The 22952-nt window shown below is 30.4% G+C and overlaps 2 protein-coding genes across 2 annotated transcripts in view; one reads left to right on the forward strand and one right to left on the reverse strand.

Annotated features, from left to right (window-relative positions):
* LOC124536122 (1-acyl-sn-glycerol-3-phosphate acyltransferase alpha-like) overlaps window positions 1-13579 on the forward strand; it is a 29760-nt gene extending 16181 nt beyond the window's left edge. The window contains exons 6-8 of the mRNA XM_047112579.1: window positions 8610-8775; window positions 11054-11211; window positions 13432-13579. Coding sequence (XP_046968535.1) covers window positions 8610-8775; window positions 11054-11208 — 321 coding nt within the window. The 3' untranslated portion in view covers window positions 11209-11211; window positions 13432-13579. The remainder of the gene's footprint in view (window positions 1-8609; window positions 8776-11053; window positions 11212-13431) is intronic.
* A 2162-nt stretch (window positions 13580-15741) lies between these two features.
* On the reverse strand, window positions 15742-22487 carry LOC124536132 (1-acyl-sn-glycerol-3-phosphate acyltransferase alpha-like). Its single transcript, XM_047112592.1, has 5 exons — window positions 21509-22487; window positions 21255-21388; window positions 20467-20648; window positions 19681-19849; window positions 15742-16634 (listed from the first exon to the last, which is right to left on the reverse strand). The coding sequence occupies exons 1-5, from the start codon at window positions 21697-21699 to the stop codon at window positions 16462-16464; spliced, it is 849 nt and encodes a 282-aa protein (XP_046968548.1). The 5' UTR covers window positions 21700-22487; the 3' UTR covers window positions 15742-16461.
* Window positions 22488-22952: the final 465 nt, after the last annotated feature.

Raw genomic sequence — 22952 nt, forward strand, 5'->3', positions numbered from 1 at the left:
AAATGAAACACGATTTTTTTCAATATCATTGGAAAGCCTATATAATCTGTGATATTCATTGTGGATTTGCAAAATAATAATATTTTCAAGGTCAACGAAGTTGTTATCGGAACTTTGGAAATAAAATTAAGGAAATAGTGTTGTAATTATAAATGAAGATATAATAGTCAAGAATGGTCAGTAGTGCACGATATAATTCTGATATTAGCGAATATCAAGGCATACGTAAATATAAGATTTGTTTAACTTTATTCCGTCCACGATTGGAATGGACTTATAATACGTATTTTTTTTTATTTGGTGACAACTTACATTGCTGATAGAGAGACGCTGGGTTATTTGTTTCGAAATTCTTTTGTTTAAGTTGGTCATGTTTACCACCATTAAGGAAAGTAAATACTGGTTCGTTTACGTATGATATTTATACTTTATTCAGACACAGGATGCACTGTGTACAGTACCGATAAGTGTTATGTTTATGTTTCTCACAAATGACATTATGCAAGGGCATGCATAATATGTGAGAATTGACCATTGAAAATAAGAAACAGCTCGTAAATACCCTAATACTGAGATAAGGCATAATATTCTTGGATTGGATTTAATACCAACAGGCATCACTATGTATATGTGCTTAATTTGTGTTTATATTTCATCTCGTGCTCGGCGGTAAAGGAAAACATCGTGAGGAAACCTGTATGTGTCTAATTTCATCGAAATTGTGTTGTTGGATACACAGTAAACGTTCTAAAGTTTAATTTTTTATTCAAAATTTAATGACTGAATTTGTATTGTAATAAGAAATTCAAATGGTCACTACTGTAATTTGTACTTAAAGTACTCTTTGAATATGTACGATGTAAAACACAAGTTCACCGAGTAATGTCAACATAACAATTGTATTGATCTAAATACTCCGTTCAATGAGTTTCGACCTATAGGTCTCGTTCAATAGGTCTACTCCAAAATCCATATTGAAATATACGTTATTCAACTAGACATATACAGGTACATTAAATCGTGATTATACATGAGTTTATTTTATGTTAATCTACAATTGCCTGATTATAATAATTTTATTTGCTATTATAGTAATTTTAATACGGTATTAGAATTCAGATTCCTTAGCAAACTGTGTTATTTAGAAACTAGCTTTAAAAATTTACCCATATAACACCCAAAAACTTGAAATTTGGCAGATAGGTTTCTTATAGGGTTTAAACGTTCCCCAAGAACGGATTTTACGTAACTACACCCCTAGAGTGGTAGAACGAGGGTTGGAAGTGTGTATGACAAATCTATGTTTTTGGGGTAAGCGACTTTAAATTTAAAATCTAAGTTCTATAGGTGATATAAACGTGTACTTGTAGGTAATTTATCTTTAGAAACCAATCTTCTTGTGTGGGTAAAACAAGGGACGGTAGTTTGTTTATAGTTTAATGTTATTGAAGTTAAAGTGATTATGATACAGGGATTTTAAATGGGAGTACCTATAAGAATTATTGAAAACAACTACATACTATTTATTATAAAGCGAGTTGTTTTATTATAGACCGAGTCGTACATTATAATATGATTTGCTATATGTAATAGATATAATCTGAATTTGTTGAACCGATTATCCAGTAATATAATTTTATTTTATATCAGTAATAATAAGATCAGATAAATGCGAGGGCACGGCTATTATTATACTATTGTATATCATTAATGATAAAAAAATCGCCTTAGGAGAGCTCTGCCGATCGCCCAAACGCAGAGTTCAATTCGAAAGTGGCGATCTGAAAATGGCTCTAATTGTTGTTTTAATGGACAAGAATCTCTAATACCATGGTCGCCAAAGGGCACCGGATTTCTGAACGTATCCACGAAACGAGTCCACGTGAAGACATATTGGATGACAGTAATTATGTTAATAATTTGCTATTGATAAAATATTATCAGTATCACTTCGTGGACTTTAAAAATTACTAAATAAGGAGAAATTGATTATATTTATGGCAATGCTGATAAATCACTTTATCTATACTAATAATGTATATGTGAAAGTAATTATGTCTGTTACCATTTACTGCTTTAACTTCTGAACCGATTGAAATTCAGTATGGAGAAAGTTTGAATCTCATGGAAGGATATAGGTTACATTTTTAAATGACCTCCTGAGGGGGTTAAATTTAGAGCCTATAAGCCACAAACTGTTACGGTTTGTCTGTTATTAGGTGTTCTACGAATTTGTGTTTATTATACATCTCTGTTTATGTTTTAGCATTGAATGAATATTTTGAGGAAACGTAGGTACATTTGTCGAATAGGAATCTATGTGTATATAAACATAGAAACGTCATGCTTCCAGTATTGTTCTACTTTCGTAAGTGCGTAAGGGTTCGTCGGTCTAAATTCGATCACTCAATAAAAGCAAATATATTGTGAAGTGGCGACTAAGGTGACATACTTGTACAATTCAATTAAATATAGTATACAATACGTATATGAGAATGAGGGAAAAGTTAAAATAATGAATGTACAATTTTATTTTTATATTTATTAATTTCACTGTTATGTCATCAATAGTAAAATTATAATTGCGAAATTAACTTTTTTGGTCTGTTGCTTTTTCGCGCCAACACCAACGAGCGAATGGTGAAGCGAATTTGATGAAATTTTTTATGAAACAAAATTTAACCCTAAGGGATATAGGCTTTATGGCTTTTTCATGCTTTTATGCCTAACACCTGACGATCAAACACCTCAAATGAGAACGGGCGACAATTAATTATTAATAAATAAGTTACTGCCGCTAACGCCTTCTCTCCAAATGAGGAAAATATTTGGAATGTATTTCACCACACTGCTCTAATACGATTTCATGGATACACATGTGGCAGAGTTTCATTCGAAATAGTCATAGGTTTAATAGTTAGTGATGACTACTTGCCATTAAAAGGCTTGGTTGGTGTGTCCGCTTACCTGCATCACAAAAAAAAAACGTTTATTTTAGGAATATGAATGGTCTTCTTATATTATGAAATATACGATTAAGATATAATCAGAAATGTACACAAGTGGCAGGGTTGACTCATTCAAGATTAATTGCTTCATGCTTGACTAATCTCTAAAATACAGGAGAATGTAATAAACTTCGGTATTATATAGGTAAGTAATAACTATGAATTGTATTATTATAAATATATATAATATGACCACGTATTTTCATATGCAATAATGAAATTAATAATAAATAAATAACAATACCTAATGTATGATAAATATTAATGCGTCGGTTCCAAAGTCCAATGATAACAAATTAAAGGGAATTAAAAAAACCTTTGTATGATGGATGTACATTGGACATTGGCCATTGTACATTGCACATCGTACTTGATATTAATCATCGTTTCACGTAAATATATTAAGCGAACCAAACCATATGTTTGAGTAATATTTTATCGCGAGATAACATGCTAAGTGATGCATTCAAGGTATGTTTGTGTGTGGAATAATAGATACAAAGATTGTATTATAGATTTCGTTGTTATTAATTTATAAATAAATCAAATAGAATACACCTGCGTTTCACATGCTTCTCGTCTCGATTGCAAAGCTTTAGAGATTTGTTTAGTTTCGATTCTATCAGTAACGTTGAAAATGTATCTTTTATAAGTTACGGCCGGACTTTACATGGATAAAAATAATATAAGCGTATCTTTTTCTGGAAATATATAAATAGCTATATTGAAATGTATGCACTCAGTATCGTAGCCTGTTTAATCTCATATACCTAATGTTAGTTTGTGTCGCCGTTTTTTCTAAGGTGTTAATTATATAACATTTCATTCCCTTTGAAACATGTGATCTTAATCTTTTATTTAATATACTTACTTTACGTTTTAAATGATATATTATATCTTCGCTGAGTTTCTATACACATTTTAGAAAAAGGAATTTCTGATGGTATTTATAGACATAGAATGACCAGTTATAGTGTTGCCAAAGATAAAATGCTAAAAAGTGTTGGCTTACCCATAAATTTATCTAATTGATATGTTTTTTAACAGTTTGTTTTATGCGTACTAAGAATATAACGTTAAAAAAAAAAACATATCCATAGGCTGATAAAAGATTTTCTTTCCTAAAAATTGATCAAATACTCTGGACGAGTACCAGTGGCGTAGCTAGGGGGGCAAGGGCCCTGGTGCATAATGAGAGAAAAGGGCCCTCCTCCCCTCTTTCCGCGTAGTTTGAACTTATTGATATGAAAATGATTGATCGGGAATAAGAATAGGAAACAGTGGGTTGAATCATCCCTAGTAGGCTAAATCCATACGTCGTCTCTATCAAAATCTTCATGTGTTCAATGGAAGAAAAAGGGAGTAAATAAACAACGACGCACATAACAATATAGAATATTTATTAATTAAAAGAAAAAACGATTTTTAAGAGAATTCCCCGCCCGATTTACAATCTCTTGCGCGCTTTAATGTTTGCGAATTCGTCTATAATTTCACTCAATTCCAAGTTTGATGCCGCCTCATTTTCTATTGCAATCAACGATAAATGTCGGAGGCGATCTTGGCCAATGCTGTTTCTTAAATAATTTTTTATAATCTTCAGTTTACTGAAAGATCTTTCTGCTGCCGCGGAAGTAACAGGAATTGTGTGAAACAGTAGCATCGCTGTATACACTTCCGTAAGGTCACATTCGAGCACGCCAAATTTCGTTATAATTTCTTTGCAAAGCTGGCGAATAGACCACGTCTCCATCAATTGAGGGAGGATCAGATGATATACATTAAGAAATTGGAGCGAAAAAGTGGGTCCAATTATATCGCAATATTTCTTCTGAAACTGATCACATTTTTTGAGTAAAATCGTTTCATTCCAGCTGAGCAGATTTTTTGGAATCAGGAAGTCGAACGATTTACAAATTGCACTCATACCAACAAAACGCGCATCTAACTGATTGATTATTATGTCGAGTACACTGTTGAAAATAGTTACTCTAAAGACTTCTTCCTGGTTTTCGAATCGGTGATCAGAAGCCAATTCATCGAAATGCTTTTTAGTTTTTCTTCGTCGCTTTTCTGGGAAGGTAGGATCGATGTCGTATTTTCTCGCGGTTTCGGTGGCCTTGGACTTGAAGGACTCGAAGTCATTTCTGTACTTTTTCAATTTATCCGTTGTTTCGTCCAAAGCGTTACTCGCTTCGTCCAAAACGATATCACGTTTTTGCAAAACTTTGGAAACATAATTGATATTGTTCAATACGCTGTGCATGAATTCACAAAGAAATACAAACTCAAAATTCAGCATTTTTGATTTTATAATCTCTGCTTCACTGCGTTCGTCTTTACTGAAACTCTTCAGCGTTATTTCGGACAATGCTTTGATGATATCGAAAAAACGAAGTTTGACTGCAGTTATTGAATTAACCCTGCTGGACCATCTTGTTGGATTCAATTTTTTCAAAGTTATTTCTGATTCACCGGTGAATTTCGATAAAAGGTCCCAGCGCTTAATGCTGTTTCCAAAGAAGTTAAATAAGTCTTGAATTGTTGCAAAAAACTTCTGAATTTCGACGGAACCTCGAACGGCATCATTTACGACCAAATTCAAATTATGACTGGCGCAATGTACGTACTCTGCGTTTGGCTGAATATCTTTAACTTGTTTTTGCACACCATTATACGCACCACTCATTACACTGGCCCCATCGTAACCTTGCCCAACACACTTTTTAAAATCAAGACCCTTTTCGGAGAACAACGTAGTAACTTGATTTACCAAATCCGCGGCGCTGTATTTAGTGACTGCGTGGAAACCTAGAAATACCTCTCTTACTTCAATGTCGATTGGTTGTCCATTTTCCGATCTTGATATCACTGCATATCTTACGACAATGCTCAGTTGATCCACTTTTGATATGTCCTGCGTGGTATCCATGATGATGGCAAAAAACGGTGACGCCCTAATTCGATCCAACAAATGATTCTCGAGTTTGGTGCCCAAACACTCGATCATTTCATTTTGAATCGTTGCACTCAGGTATCTTGTTGATCCTAAAAACATGGGGATATTAGAAAACATCAGATTATGAGAACATAAATTATAGACACAGTAAACGAGATAATTTCTTACCTTTGGGCATATCCAAAACTTGACGCAAGATGTGGTCGTATCTAGCGACGAGTTGGACAATTGTGAGAAAATTTCCGTGATTTCCTCCCTCACTCAGATCCTCTCGATGTCCTCTCAAAGCCGAAGAACTCTTCGCAAGAGTGATTATAATATCAAATAATCTGCGAAGAACTTGTCTCCAAAATGATGCTTCTTTGCGAATTTCATCTACAAGTTCTCTGTCAATGGTGGAACTTTTTTGCCACACTTCATATACAGCGCACGCCTCCGTGTGTGCTTTCGAGGAACCATGTTGCTTGATTCTGTCTGATAAATGCCTCCAGTCCCGAAATCCAGTGCACCATGCATTTATTTGCGAAGCGAACAACCAACACGGTTGGCAGTAGGCAGCATCCAGCATTTTGGAGTAACATATCCAAAAACGATCAACTGGACCGTATTGTGACGTAGAAACGTAATACGTTTCTGAAAAGCTCCTATTGTCTTGGTGGGGGTCCTTCGGAAAAGGTCCCGGAGGTTTCAAAGGTCCCTTGTCAAGAATCAGACGTTTTTCGGTATCACTCAGTTTCTTGTTGATGTAATTTCCCAAGTCATTTGAAATTTCGAGAACTTTTGAAGATGTAGAAATTGATGATTCCTCTACTGTAGGTTGCACGGAAGCGTCGAGGTAGTCATTTTCAGCAGGGGCATTGATGGTAGTATTTTGAACGATGACTTCGGCACTTTTGAACGATGTTTCGGCTGTTGAAGGAACTGTAGCAGAAAGCGGTTTCGTAAAAAAGCTATCTAGCTTGGGCAATTTTTTTTTACTTTCTTCTCTTTCTTGTCGTTGTTTCCGCTTTGCGGCACCGCTACGTTCCTTTTTTCGTTCCATAATTTTTAATTGGTAACTATCGAAATTTTAGAAATCCGGAGTACTCACTGAGATTTTCCTATATTGCTTGTTAATGTTTAGTATAGATTACGAGCAAGCTCAACAGAAAAGAACCATAAAACAGCTGGTTTGGTAATAATGTGGTAAAATCAATATTAATTCATAAGAAGATATTATCGTTTCTATAGCAGCTCGTTTGTCAATTTGGACTTGAGTTTAGGAAAACGTTGGTTGTTTTTTATTGCCGATCAGGTTGAGACCTATCATACATTATACGGTTAGCGTTGTGCTGCAACCTGTATCGTGTCAATTGTCATCGGAAATTTTTTTTGCAAAAATGAGTTTTACCAGAATTTGGTGCCGGATGGATGGATCATTTTTACCACTTCAGTTTGAACGCAGTAAGTAGGTACCTGAATCCTCATTGCAGTGAATATGCTCAAAATAATATTTAAAAATATATTTTATAAAATAAATACAATAATAGTAATAAATACAATAGTAGTAATAATTTAATAAATACAATTTATCATTTATTGGATTATTACTTATTGTTAAAGTGCCATTGGTGTGGTTTAATGACATAAAATGAAAACAAAGGCAGCTAAAACCTTTAGAGCTTAATTTTATTTTTGTAGGAAGTATCTTAAGACAAATGAGCCACCTTATGATTAGGAGTCACCATTGTCTATATACTGTATTATTATCGCCATTAAGCTCATAAATCTTGCTTCACTATTATTTACTATAAGTTAATATTATAACCTACTATATAATGCCTACTACTACTACAACTAACAGACTAAAACAATGAGATTTAGGCATATATACATTATATACAATTTTATTACTTTTAATCATTTTAGATACTCTCAAGTCTTGACGCTAAAGTAACAAATAATAATCGTAGGTATCTAACATCGCAAGTGCGGCGCTGACCTTGGAGGCGAATATGTGTTTTTCATACTTAAGTCCCGCGCCAATTTTGCAAAAATATTCTTCAATTAACAGAATATTATGACGACTTGCGTACAATGGCGTGGATTATTGATATTTTATCCAATCCCCTAGCAAAGTTTATTATGAATTAAAGATTTTTTGTTATTTTTATTTTTTGCATTATATTTAATTAGTTTTGTTGTATGTAGGTATATATTTTTGGGTAAGTTTCTACTCAAATACTGACTTACAAAAAAACATTCAAAAACTATTGAGTACAATGCTATTACAAAATATTTTTATCAAGCATCTATAACTGAAATAACGATAACAAACAAACAGCACATGCTTATAGAGGACGCTTGGCGCATGTGTTGAAAATGTTAAACAAGGAGTTTAATCATTGGTGGTGTTGATTTAAATTGAAAAAAAAATAAAAAATTGAAATTGAAAAAAAAAAATTCTTGTGAGCAGGCTCGAGACTCGAGGCTCTTTTTTTTAAATTTTTTGAATTTTTAAATTTTTTTTTTTTTTCATTTTTTTCAAAGCTGAGGCTAGGGGGCCCCCTGAGCTCGAGGGCCCTGGTGCACGGCACCACCTGGCCCTATGATAGCTACGCCACTGACGAGTACTTTATTAAGAGTATTATGTATCTTTACAGCGTAAGTTGCTGCTATTTCCTGAAGGCACTCGTCATTCGGGCGACAAACTGCTGCCATTTAGAAAGGGAGCGTTCCACGTGGCACTGGATGCCGAGGCGCCGATACAGCCCGTCGTAGTATCGAAATACCATTTCCTGGACTCCAAGCGTCATAGATTTGGATCGGGTGTGTATATAATTTATCTTATGATAAATATATCCATCTAGTCTTCTAAATGTTCAAGGTGTGTTTCTATTGCGCAAACAAAATGACGAATAGAAAGTAGCTATGGGTATCTTGTATGTTTGAACTTCTTTTAAATTTCAAGTAGGTAAGAAAAATATGGTCTTCTCTCCACGAGTCCTAATAATCAATAAAATAATTGTTTAAAATTGCGAACGGTTTCAAGATTTATGTGTATATTATTGTTTTATATAATATGGGTTATGAATAATTAAGAGCCGAAATGGCCCAGTGATTAGAGCGCGTGTATCTTAACCGATGATTGCGGGTTCAAACACTATTATTCATGTGCTTAATTTGTGTTATAATTCATCTCGAGCTCGGTGGTGAAGGAAAACATCGTGAGGAAACCTGCACGTGTCTTATTTCATAGAGATGCTGCCGCATTTGTATTCCACCATCCCGCATTGGTGGAGGGTGGTGGAAACCTTCTCCTCAAAGAGAGAGGAGGCCTCAATCCAGTAATGAGAAATTTACAGACTGTTGTTATTGTAATTGGGTTATTAATTTAATTCACTAGATTTGCGCCGTTCGTCCTCGTTATCGTTTGCTTATTCTTCAACCGAACGCCTCTTTCTTTTTCTGAGAAACTTTTATCAATCAGCTAATACGCTAAAAATTTATATATTTTATTCCCTTTCTGTGGTGAAATTGCGAGTGGGCGAAAATTGCGGTTGCTAAGAATATATACAACTAGTTGCAACCCGCAGTTTCGTTCTCTCTTTGCGTCGGTCGTCAGGTGTTAGGCTTAAATGATTTGGTGCTTGGTGCGACAAGAAAACGCATCAGATAGATAGTTAGACTTTAGCATTTATATGTATTTATACTTTCCTTTTTTGTTTTTTATTTCGTAGCTTGAAGCGATTTCAAAAAATATCTCTTGACCGAATTTTTTTGATACACGTAGATAAAGGTTGGTTATCGCTGCGTTATTATTGATCCCACTTCAGTTGGCGTTGCTATGATCGTATAATACTTGTGCATTATTCGTTTCTTATTCATCGCTTATCGCTCAAGACTAATAATATAGTGCCTATTATTTTACTAAAATATGCGTATTCTTTTAGTCTTTCTTTAGATTACTTTCACTTAATAAAACAAATTAGGAACGATTGTAAGCCGTATTATTTGTTTGTAAAGGTAATTGCTGTAATTAACCTTTTAATATTTGTATTTAAAATTTTTCAAGTTCTAACATAATGTTACAAGAGTAAAGACCAGAAGTTTTTCGTTTTTTCAAAAAATGCCCATTACGAAGAGTTGGAGGTTGAAAATAAAATATAAACTTTATAAATACATTGTATTTTGGCAACTATAGTAGATAACTATTTTTAAATGTGTTTTTTTATCATTTAAATATTCATATATTCCTTCCTTCCTACTATTATTATTATTTGTGAATGTCCTCGTATGTACCTAAAATCTTAAAAAAAGACGGTTCTTTTAAGAAAAAATGATGCTTAACTCGATAGAAAGTACAATTTATTTCTAAATAAAGTTCGTACTTTTTTAGCTATGAATCATTCATTAAAATGTGTTATGAAAAAGTGATAAGCATAGTCGCTAAGCTAAACCTTCTAAATAGAAATATGTTTTTAACTAATCAGAATAATAAATCATAAATTTATCATTCGAATTACTGAAATTATTGGCTAAATAACGGTTATCCATCACGAATAGTTAATAAGATATTAAATTAAGATAATAAATGCACGATAAATGTTACGACGACAGTATTTTATTATTGAGTTTATTAAAAAGAATAGGTACACCTGGCTTATGAAATCACTCGTGATAAGATAATTACTAGAATAACAATTGTATACCTTTGACCTTCCAGAATTCGTATTTTATACACATTGCATAGGTTTTTTATTTGTGAGTCGAGATGGCCCAGTGGTTAGAACGTGTGCATTTTAACCGATGATTACGGGTTCAAATCCAGGCAAGCACCACTGATTCATGTGCTTAATTTGTCTTTATAATTCATCTTGTGCTCAGCGGTGAAGGAAAACATCGTGAGGAAACCTGCATGTAACAAATTTCATAGAAATTGTGTCACATGTGTATTCCAGCAACCCGCATTGGAACAGGGTGGTGGAATATGTTCCAAATCTTCTCCTCAAACGGAGAGGAGGCCTTTAGCCCAGCAGTGGGAATTCACAGGCTGTTGTTGTTGTTGTTGGTTTTTTATTTACTTATTAATTTTGTTTGATTCTAGGTGAAATAATAATAACGATTCTTCCTTTGATCGAGACGGAAGGCTTAAACAAGGAAGACATAGACGCGCTAGTCGAAACCACGCAAAACAAGATGCAAGAAGAATTCACTCGGACGTCAGCGGAGACGAAGCCGAGGCTCCACGGGAGAGATTAACGAGTATGTTGATTTTTTTTTATTAAAATATAAATAGTTTTTTTTTTTTATATATATAAAATATATTTATTTGTATTATCTTTATCAAGAAGAAAATATCGCGCTAAATAAATAGTAGGTATACTACTTTTTTGGATCGTAAAATAGATAATTTATTGTCACACGTAAGAGCTATGGCGCCATGACATTTAGGTTCTATAATTGCAATTTAAAAATATTGAAGTCAATTTTATTTCGTGTAAATAAATGTGTCGTAGGTTTAATTAGCTACCCAATGAAACGCCTAGCCACTTTACTAAATAGCACACTGAACAGAACACTTTACAGCAGTTGGCTGCGACATATAGTTATATATTTTTTTGTATATTTAGAGTACTTCTTTTCTATGAAGTAAGGAAAAGGAAAGGAAATAGAAAAGAAAAGAATTTAAAATACTTAAAACAATTTACCAACAATGTAAAAATATTTGTAACTTCGATTTTATTCTAAACTTCGATTCTTACCAAATTATACATATTTAAGTTAATGACTTATTCAGTTAGTCTTACAAGCTCAAACAAATTGAACACTTTTAACAAAAAAATCGCGTAATGTCCGCGTCCAAAAAGAAAAAAATAATAGCGGTTTAAGTCGGTTTCGCGCGCTTTCGTTTTTTTTTTAATTATTCTAACTAGCTAAAGGATTATTATGTTAACACGATGTATTGAGCCAAATATTATTGATTTTATAGTATATAAAATATATTTTGTACAGTAGTCAGAGTTTAGTCGATAAGTCGTTATGACCATTTATTTACCTTTACAAATAAATCACTAAAATTATAATTTTCATGGATTTGTATAACATTATTTTATTAAAATTCTCCCGCGTAATTATTTTTTTTAATAAGTGCTAGGTAGGACCTGCATTTTTAAATAGATAAACAAGTGTACTTAGTCACTGTATTTTTAAGTTATTCCTCTAAGATTTTTTTAAAATTTTTATATTAGATTCAGCATTATGTGAAAAAAAAGTTTAAAGTCTATAGAACCTTTTATTTTCTCAAAAGCAAACTTCATTTATATAGATTTAATATTTTTATCTTCAGGTGTTTTAATATGTAATAACATTTCAAGTAGTAATGAAAGAGAATGTAATGAAAGAGATTGATTTGATTTGATTTGATTTGAGACTATTGTTGAGTAATGGACTCAATATAGTTATTTGGCAATAATCAACTGAATACTTTTTGAACAATCTTAAGGGATGTTGTTTTTTTAAATGTCAATAGGTATCCATTCTCCATTGTCAATATAACAACTCTCACTTTCATAAATGTTGTTAATATAGTCGTAGTGCTGTTAATAGGTACATGCGAAACGTGATAAATTACGCTTATCAAATCTACACAAATTTTCGATAGTCTTTTGTTAATTGCAATCATTACAAACGGTTGCTTGCTATATTACAAATTAAGTCTTACCAAACATATAAAGGGTGTGTTGTTAAAATATAAGCTATATTAGCTATTTGAAAATTTAGCCAACTTCTACGAAAATAATATAAAATAATATTTGCTGCTGCTATTTTCTGTATTTCAGCCAAATATAATTTCTTATATGACAAAACTATTCAGTAATGTTTATATCTTCTATAGTTTTAGCGCCGAAACTCTACCGTAGTCTACCGTTGTCAGGCCATAGACAAAATTAATGTAAAATAAAATAAGGAAAACTTTTTATTTTGATTGATCTCCTACACATTTCCGATCTTATTTACTGACTGACACACGGTTCCTACCAATTAGGAAGCCACGGCTTAAATAATAAATATTAAGATTGGAAAAAATAAGGTTCACAATAAAGTGACTTACCTGGATAAGATGCGTGCTGCACAGATTACGTTTATGTTATTTACGTAATTTAGTGTCAGCTATAACATATGTCGAGATTTTAGGTAAACTATTAATAAATGACTGTATTAGTTACTTTTATCAATATACTTGTCTGATCACATAGAAAACACAGTTTAAACAAATTACAATACTGATTCACTTACTAATTACATTTTTGACTTTATATGTCACTTTCATCACCATGTATACAATTTTTTTATATTACCAATAATAATTTGCTTTTGTAAAAAATAGTAAGCAAAAGTCGAAAAAAATACCGATTTCTGTTAGCAATTTTCTGTGGATTCGATTGTACGTCAAAGTTTAATAATATGTCATATTTGTTTCAGGTAGAAGCTATGTAACAATAAACGGTGCTGTGATAATATCAATGTTCGTGGTAGTAATATATTTATTATTTGTTGATTATAGTAAAATTAATTTACAATAAATTTATTATAAAAAAAACTAACTTATTTTTTTAAATAAAAAACGTCTTCATATATAAACTTTTAATTATGATTTCACATACAGTTAAAATATATGAAAAAATAGACGACATTTTTTTACACAGTATACAAGTTTCGATACAATGAAATGTGATGTACATTTGGGGACGATTCTGATGTACACAATTTCCACTTGCTATCCTTTTCAAACTCAGTCATCAGAAAGAGATGGCACTATTTCATAGTCACGTCAAATTTTCTATAGATTGTGTACAAGAGATTTGCCGATCCTATTACATAAATTGATTAAGCATTACTACAATATTTGAATTAAATGATCACACATATTATAAGCGATCAACACACTAATAATATAAAGTGCAGAACCGTTAAAAGCGTAATATATAATAAATTTAAAGCGTTTTCGACAATTTACTTGCTTTTATGTACTAAGAGTATAGTAATATAGTACACTGAATAAGAAATACGATTGCATAGTAAGTTGGTTATAAAATAATACTTATCAGCCTCTATACATTCAAGTAACACTGATACCGTGAGTAATATACTAAAATTAAGTTAAAATTATTTCGAAAATTTTTGGCAGGCTCCGGGCTTTTCAGGACTAGATCTGATTTGACTACAGACGGTGTTGTAAAAGTAACATAATTTCGAAACTAAAATATTCTGTATTTATAACTAATATTGCCCAGACTAGATTGCGCATGCGTAGTCTACGAATACAATCTGAAAAATACTACTGTAGAAGTGTAGGGACATCTAAAAATATTATATTCTTGAAATTTTTAAAATTCCTTACAAACGTTTAATTTATAAAATATCATATTGATAAGTTATACAAATATGTTTATAATTTTAAAAAGTTATTATAAAGAGTAGTTCAGACAAATGTTTTTCTTTCTAGCACTTAAATGATATACAATGACAATAATTTTTATCTATACATGGTGTTCTACTTATGCTCTAAATGTCTAAAAATGCTATAAAGATTAATAATAATACAATAGAAAAGATAATCAAGTAAAAAAAGTTATATACTCCATACAAATACCTTATAAAACATTAGACAATAAAAAAATAATGTTTTATTAATTTTTTTGTATAGTAGAATAAAATGCATCTATTTAATATCAAAAAATATTTTATAGATACATATATAGAAAATTAGTTTCAAGTTAATTAAAGTAACATTAAAAGAACAATTGGTTTTTAGGTAAAAATGTTTTATAAATATATACAAAAGCATATAAGTCCTTGCTACTCATTAGGATTTCCAATCACACAGCCTTAATTCACTTTTAAAATACTGATAAAGCATTGTCAGATCATTAAAAAATGATGTAACATAATTTAAATTCAACAATCGTTCTGTTTAAAATCAACTCACGTTTGGAAACTTTTGTTGCTTAACCTACGACTTTCTAGATGGAAATCGTGAGATTAAATTCATATAAAGATTTTTCTTTTCCACTCACAAACACATCGTCACTTATGTTGTTATATTTAAAGATTAAGAAGAATATATAGCTACATTTATTAAGCTGATTGACCTTAGAATGATAGTTTTTTTTTTAATGGTAACTCTTTACAATGTCAACTTTATTGTAAGAAAAGTAAATGCTAGTTACATAATGTCGTATAGCTCTGTAACAATTTTAAATGCAGAAGAAAAATAACTGGGATGTGTTCCATTTCTTTAAAAAAAAAAAAAAACAATTAAGTCTATCTGCGTAAAAACTAAACTTAAAAATATTTTAAGTCTATATTACTAACCACAATATATAAGTTTTATTCAGCTATAAATTGCCACATACATTGCAATTTCCCGTTTGAAAAGCATTATGTAATTGAGATCTGCGTGGCTCTTGAGGAGAATTTTAAGTATATGCAAAAGTATTATCTGGAATGGAATACAAAACATACATGTTTGAAGTGACCATTAAATTCATGATTCATTGTTCATTACACAACTTACATTGTTTAAATTTAAAAAGTATTTCTACACTTTAAACCAAATGCCTATATACTTCTGTATGATGTTTAATGCAATCTATATAGTTAAATGAATAATATGTGGAACTATACTTCATATGTGGTCATTAATTGATAAAAGTTATACTTTTTGCATACATTTCAAATTCTACTAAATATTACAGTACATACAAAGGTAGTTTTTTTTTATAGTAATGAGAATATTATCCTTTTAAGTAGTTGGAAAAAGTGTTATAGTCAAACAGACATCTATTCTTAACAATATTTGATTATACGAATATGTCAACTTCAAATTAATGAAATGATTTGTCATCTCGCTAAAAAAACTGTAAAGAAATAAACATTCAACAGTTTGCGATGATAATAAAATACATAAACATTAAATTTTATAAACTAGTTATTTTAATTAATAATAATAGCTACACAATAGAACATATAAGTGAATACTATCAAAGTACTTCTAAAAGCTGATATATCAAAATAAGCTTTAATATATGAGCTAGATTTTGATTAATTAAAATGCCTTATTTATTATATTTTTAAAAATTAAATAATACATGTATCCCTTGAAAAATAAATCACATTTCAAATATATATATTTTTTGTTTCAATACAAAAATATAATATGGGAATCGGTGAGAATGTTTCTATTTTATTGCATTCAACGTCAATAAAGAAAATTAGTGTACAGCGTTTCTATTCATAATCTTACAAATGCAGTTTAAATCAGATAATATATCATAGCATGATATATGTCTATTTTAAAATGACATTAAAATTTTAGCAGCAAATAACAAACGCTTGAAATATGAAGTCTCTATAAATAGCATTGAACCTCTGAAATTAATTCAAACTAGTTCTGACTGGATATTACTGGATATTATTAGAAATAAGTAGCGAATTTTAGTACCGTCTCGTTCAATCCTGAGTAGCTAGTGGGTAGTTAGGTGGCAAAGCGCTCAAGACTTCCTTCGATAGCTCCTTGTAGGCGCGCTCCATGATCGCTTGGACTTTATCCTTAAGTTCGGGCACGTCTTCCATTGTTAAACCTTCTGTCGGCACCGGCTCTAGACACTGTATGATTGCGTGCCCTGTAATTGAAAATAATTAAACTGTTTTTATTTCAATTAAATTACTTATATTATAATACATATTTAGCTATTAAACAAATATATAATTAATTCTAAGTAAATAAAAAACAATCACTTAAATTCCAATTATTATGCAATATTTTAGTTTGACTATTATGTTTAAATTAATTGTTTGTGATTATGATTTAACTATACATCCATTTACTAAATAAAACATGTAACAAAGTTTTTTGTAGTGTTTTTATAATTGAATTTAAAATTAATTTATTGTGGCTCATTAAAAACATTAAAACATATGTCACACACACTTATATATATAGCTTACAATGTATGTTTGTATCATAGTTCGCTATTACTGTTTTTTATTTATGTTTACTTTTTTTTGTATTGTAACTGCCATTATTTAGGAAACAGTAAGAACTTCTATTACAGTTTTTTTTTATAACATTCAAGGAGGTTCTCAACTACGTACAAGAGATCGTATAAAATAAATTATATTTAAATATTGAAGATGAGTCGGTAGAAAAAGAAATTCACAATTCATTCATATGTTAATTAGGGCTAATTGGTTGTTTTACTATTACGGGCTGTGTTTTGCCACTTAAGATTTTCATACTAGATAAATAAAGTTTGACCTCTCTTTATCAATGACTAAATAACAGTACTTAATGAAGGCAGTAGCGTGAGAGTTAAATAACTGTAACGAATTTGATCAGTGTGTCTTTCCCTGCACCTTCGGACTACCAGGATATGTACAAAACTCAAAAAGGATGGATTTTTTTAATGAATAATAATAATCAATAGAAAAATGTCTGCTGCGGGATAACGGATGCTATCTAACATTTACAGAGAGGGATTTACAAACATTTACTTAAACATTATATTTTTCTTCCTTTATAAATCTCTATATAAAAATCTAACTTCATCTAGAAAGGTTAGGTTAGTTGTGGATAAGCTTTCAAAGTTTCTGTTTTATATTACAACAAAAACAACAACAGTCTGTAAAATTCCCATTTGCTGGGATAAGGCCACCTTTGAAAAGAAGGTTTGGAACATATTCCATCACGCTATTCCAATGCAGGTTGGTGGAATAGACATGTGGCAGAATCTTTATGAAATAATACAAATGCAGGTTTCCTCACGATGTTTTCCTTCACGGTGAAGGCTTCACCATCGAGCACGAGATGAATTATAAACACAAATTAGGTACATGAATATTCAGTGGTGCTTGCCTGGGCTTGAACCAGCGACCATTAGCGTTCTAACTACTGAGCCTCTTCCGCTCGTATTAAAAAGAAATAATGTCAAAAAAATTATATATTAATAAAATTTTGATGACGTTTGCGGTTGTTGATTTGATAACATGTGTATTGTCTAAATTAGCTGACCCGTGAATACGTCGTTATTATATTAAAGAACAAAAAAATACACCCAACGTTTATAATTATATACACCATTATAATAATGTAATAAAAAATATTTAAATTAATTCAAATAACCCAACGTTCTTGTTATGACTTTAAAAAAAAAATTCTTGTAATTGTTCTGTTTGAAGTTGCGTGGCAAGACAATGGCAAAAAATAACATTAAAATGATCAGTTATCATTTCAAATTATTTAATTATATTACATGGTAATGACCTCGCGGACGGTTAAGGTGGACAAAGAAAATTAAAATATTTTTTTTTTCTTGTAACTTTTATGAGTGATTTTGAATTTTGTTATATTGATTGTATTAAATCGATATCATCTGTGCAAATATATTGCAAAATGTTTTAATCTTTTGGGCGCGATCTATAAAGGGGGTGATTATTAAGGTAATTTGTTTATTTAACAATTATCAATTTCCTGGCTCATATTAGGTCGGAACACTATTATCGCCACGATAAAAGTATCTATCAATATGTATTTCAAAAGTACTATTCAGACGAATAGGATCCGTCTAGACTATCCGTTATGGCATATATTGAAGCTACATCTCATGAAATTATGACGATATTATCCTTCTGACTGATTTGCCTTCGAAATTTAAAATCGTGTGCGAAAATAAAAGTACCCTCAATTAATTCTCTCTCATAATCCGGTGGGAAGATTTCAAATGCAGTACCAAGGGCTTAGTATTTTTCGAGATATGGAGTCTAAACACCGTTAACATCTAAACCCCAGAATAAGACAATTTAACTGGTTCTTGAAATTGGTTCGACCCTAGATTGAATTTGGGACTTGTGGTGCTATTGCGGTTTATAGCACAGCAATTTTTGCTATCAAATATTTATATTTCAACTTAAAAAAACATAAATCAGTATCATAGGCCTACGCAGTAGCATAATACTCTATAATACTGATTTATTGACTGTGACATTTATCAATTTATCTATCTATCTGAAGATCTGAAATGTTTTAAGCTTGCCGCTAGATCCACAAGGCAGATAATCTTATACAAAATATATCGTAATTATGTACTATACCGTCTTTTGTGCTGTTACTTACTGTCATCATAAGATTTATGTTGCATATCAATCAAATTAATAGTTTTCGTATAAATATTAACGTAAGTACCTTTTTATGAGCTTACTTTGTTAAAATATTATAAAATATGATAAATGTATACAACGTTTTATGCTGTCATATAATTTGCCTTTGTATTTTTTTCGGATTTTATTTAATGCCTATTCAACGTCGTTGTAAAGACGCAATTTATTTTGAGTTATAATTAATTTGGTGAGCTTTAATTACCAAAAAAAAACCGGAAAAAGCTCGTAAGTTTATTTATATATATATGTATGTATATAAATATATTAATAAATCTGTTGTAGGTGTATGTAACTAAATCTCTATAAAGTTGTACTATTTTTATTGTATTTTGTTTTAGCATCGGAAATTAAATAAAATAATTATTGAACGCGAACAGAGCCGGGACGGGCCGCTAGTCAATTTTATAAAATAATAATTCAAATGTAATAAGTAAAGTTTGTAAAAGTACATGAATAAAATATTTTGTTATACTTTTCGTTTTAAAAATTATAAAAAGACAAGATAAAACATACCTTTGTTAAATATATATTTTTTACTATTAATAAAATAGTACGGTGAGATCACAACTGGGATGATGGGTACTTGTGCGGCCACGGCGATGTTAAAGGCGCCTTTTTTGAAGGGCAGCAGTTTCGTGAAATCTTTGTTCCTCGTTCCTTCAGGAAATAGCCAGAGTTTCGTCTGGAAACAAATATATACTTGTATATATTGTAAAATATAAAAAAAATGTTCACATTGCTTTATTTATATTTTTTTTACTTTTAAATTTTTGATTTTTTGAATTTAGAAATTTTTTGATTGATTCAGTAGAAATTAACTAGAGTGACAATAATGAATAATTTTGGCACTTTGCAAAATGGTTCTAATGTCAAAAATAATGTAAATATTTAAAAATGAAACAAATGTATAAAAGAAACTTAATAATGAAGAGTTTGAGTTACAGAACTCAAATAAAAAAATTAATCATTATTGCGTTCTATTCAATGTCTGTTGAATTCAAGTAATTAATTATGTAGAGTCCTGCATTAACATATATCTCATAAAATATTCACTAAATATTATCACCTCAAGACTTAGTGAAAATTTTGTCAATTGTATTATCATGTGGATAATGATGAGAATTGTCTGTGACTTCACTGCGTTATATATTTTCCACAATTTTTTTTTCATATATTGTTATAATATGTAATTCCTTAATATATGTTTCTGTATAAAAACCTCTATTAGGCAAACATAATTTATAATTATAGTATTTTATGCCATTTGATGATAAGTTAGTTAGATATAATAGTACATACTTTGTTCTTGATCATAACTTCCGAAGTAGCCTTTAGAGTCCTGTAAGCGTCTTTCGAATTATTTCTATCGATAAAAACGACACCGGCTAGATAAGCAGATAACCCAAATGGCATAACGTAAAATAACTCCTTTCTCGCAACGGCTGCAATTTTAACAGCAACATGCCATATGTTGAACAAGCCTGAAATAATAATTATTGTTTCAAATTTAATATAAATATTATAAACAAAATAAAGCAAAAGCACACTAGTAATCAATTAAAAATAGTCCTATTTCATTGACTCACTGAGTTGGTCACTAAAAATTATTTGGAATCTTGCAGAGACTCGAAACAATAGTATTAGACTCGGAGAATTAAATATTTCTTTTAATATTGTTACTTGAAATTTTGGTATACATATATATTGCTTTCTTTTTTTTCGTATCTGTTGTCCATTATAGAATACAAGAATTTTTAAATGAGGTTTTAATAAAATTATTTAAATATTTTAAAACATGAAAACAATTTCCTCATGGTAGATAGTTATGGTAAGAGTTATCGTCTTATTATTAAAATCAGATAATTCAATTGTTCTTATTTTAAAAATAATCAGTTTATCTAAGCCTTCATTTTTATCTAATTACATAAATTTTAATATGAAGTAAAATCATATCACAAATTAGATAAATTTAATTATATCTATTATTGATAAAATAATGTAATCTCTTTCTGAATTCTTTAATTTTTATCGATTATATTATAAAACTTCTTTTAATTACATTTTTTATATTAAGTGGATTAACATACCCAAAATATCGAGAGAAGATTGATGGTTAGATATGATTACAGCTCCTCTATCTTCAACGAGGACTTTGCCGTTCCTTAAATGCCATTTAACTTCTATAAGTTTAGTCACATGTTTAATTATTTGAACCCCAAATCTGTAAAATAAAATAATTATTTTTTATATTTAGTTAATAATCAATTAAAAAAATGCTTTGTTTATATTATTAATGTATCGATTGAATTGCGGAAGTTAATATTTTAATGGCTATACTTACAATGAATTCTTAACATTTTTTGGGTTGAATACGAAAAATGGCAAGAGTAACAAAGCTATAATAGATGTCCAAATGTAGAACACGAGAAATTTCGACTGAAACTTTACATTATTAGGAGTTTCGGAAAAAAGCTGTTTCAAAATATACGTTGCCACTGTTATGATGAAAATGTAAACAATTTTGTCCCACATATTTAAGTTTGGTTTAATATGTATGCCGCACTAGCTTTATATCTTTTTTCTTCAAACAACGATAATTTTAACTCTTTTGTTCTTATCCTGAAAGACGCGTTTCAATCTATTTGGGCGTTTAATTGAATCGTCAATTTAAGTAACCAACGCATTTATTTTTAAATTTTAGTCCTTTGTATGATTTCACAGTCGTACAATTTTTATTGTTATTATAAGTACATATAATCATATAAATATTGATTATAAAGATCGTTTACAAACAATTGTAATGTCAATTACATTATATCGGTAAAGCGAAATAGCGACATTCAATATTATTACAAAATAAGATAGCCGCACAGCGCACAATCCAACGATCTGTTTGTGTTATAGATTAAAGAAAACTGACTGACAGACTAAGAGTTCTGACCACCAGAGTGTTGCCAGCTTGAATTGTGTAGTGAGGGACCTTTTTTTGTTTAAGTTAAATTGGATATTTTATTTTATTGGTAACGGTGTAGCAATTAAGACTATAAAAATAATTACTTCCATTTTAACTGTAAAAACGTAAGGATAAAACTGGTAGCAGAGTTTAGTTAGGTATTAAAAAAAATTATGTCTTCATGGATTATTTCTTCAAGTACGATTAGACTCTGAAATTATTAAAATATATGCTGAATAAAAAGTCTCTACCAACTATAGGTTTTGAATAATGTGTATTATTAAGATTACAAGCTATGTAATCAATCAAAATTATTATAGGGCAATTAGTTCATGTGAAACAAACGTAAGTGATAAAACAATAAGAAATAGTAATTTAAAATAAAAATATTATAAAAAATATTAAAAATATTATATGTATAGAGTGTCGCACTACAGAAGAACTGAAACAAAAGGGTCAACTCTAGAATCTTGGTGTGCGTAGCAGCTATACTTGACTCACCTAACGTCATATTACTTTACTGCGTGCGTTTAAAATAAACTGTGTGCGTATACTTAGTGGCTAACTGTTATTATTATTTTAGTGGTATTTTCAGGTAATGTTCTCAGTAAAAAATGTGTCTAGTATTTTTTTAACTTGGTAATTAAAAACTTATATGCTTGTAATTACACTAGCTCACTAACCTTTCAAACCGGAACACTGTATTATGTAGCGTTGTTCGTCGTAATTTAACTGATTATTTGAGACATCTTCCGGAATTCTTTAATGAGTTAACCCATTAGATTATGGGAAAATTGCAACTTTTAAGCACTACAATCATGTTTTGTCATTC

Source organism: Vanessa cardui, chromosome 2 (genome assembly GCF_905220365.1).
Source record: "Vanessa cardui chromosome 2, ilVanCard2.1, whole genome shotgun sequence".
Taxonomy (NCBI): Eukaryota; Metazoa; Arthropoda; class Insecta; order Lepidoptera; family Nymphalidae; genus Vanessa; species Vanessa cardui.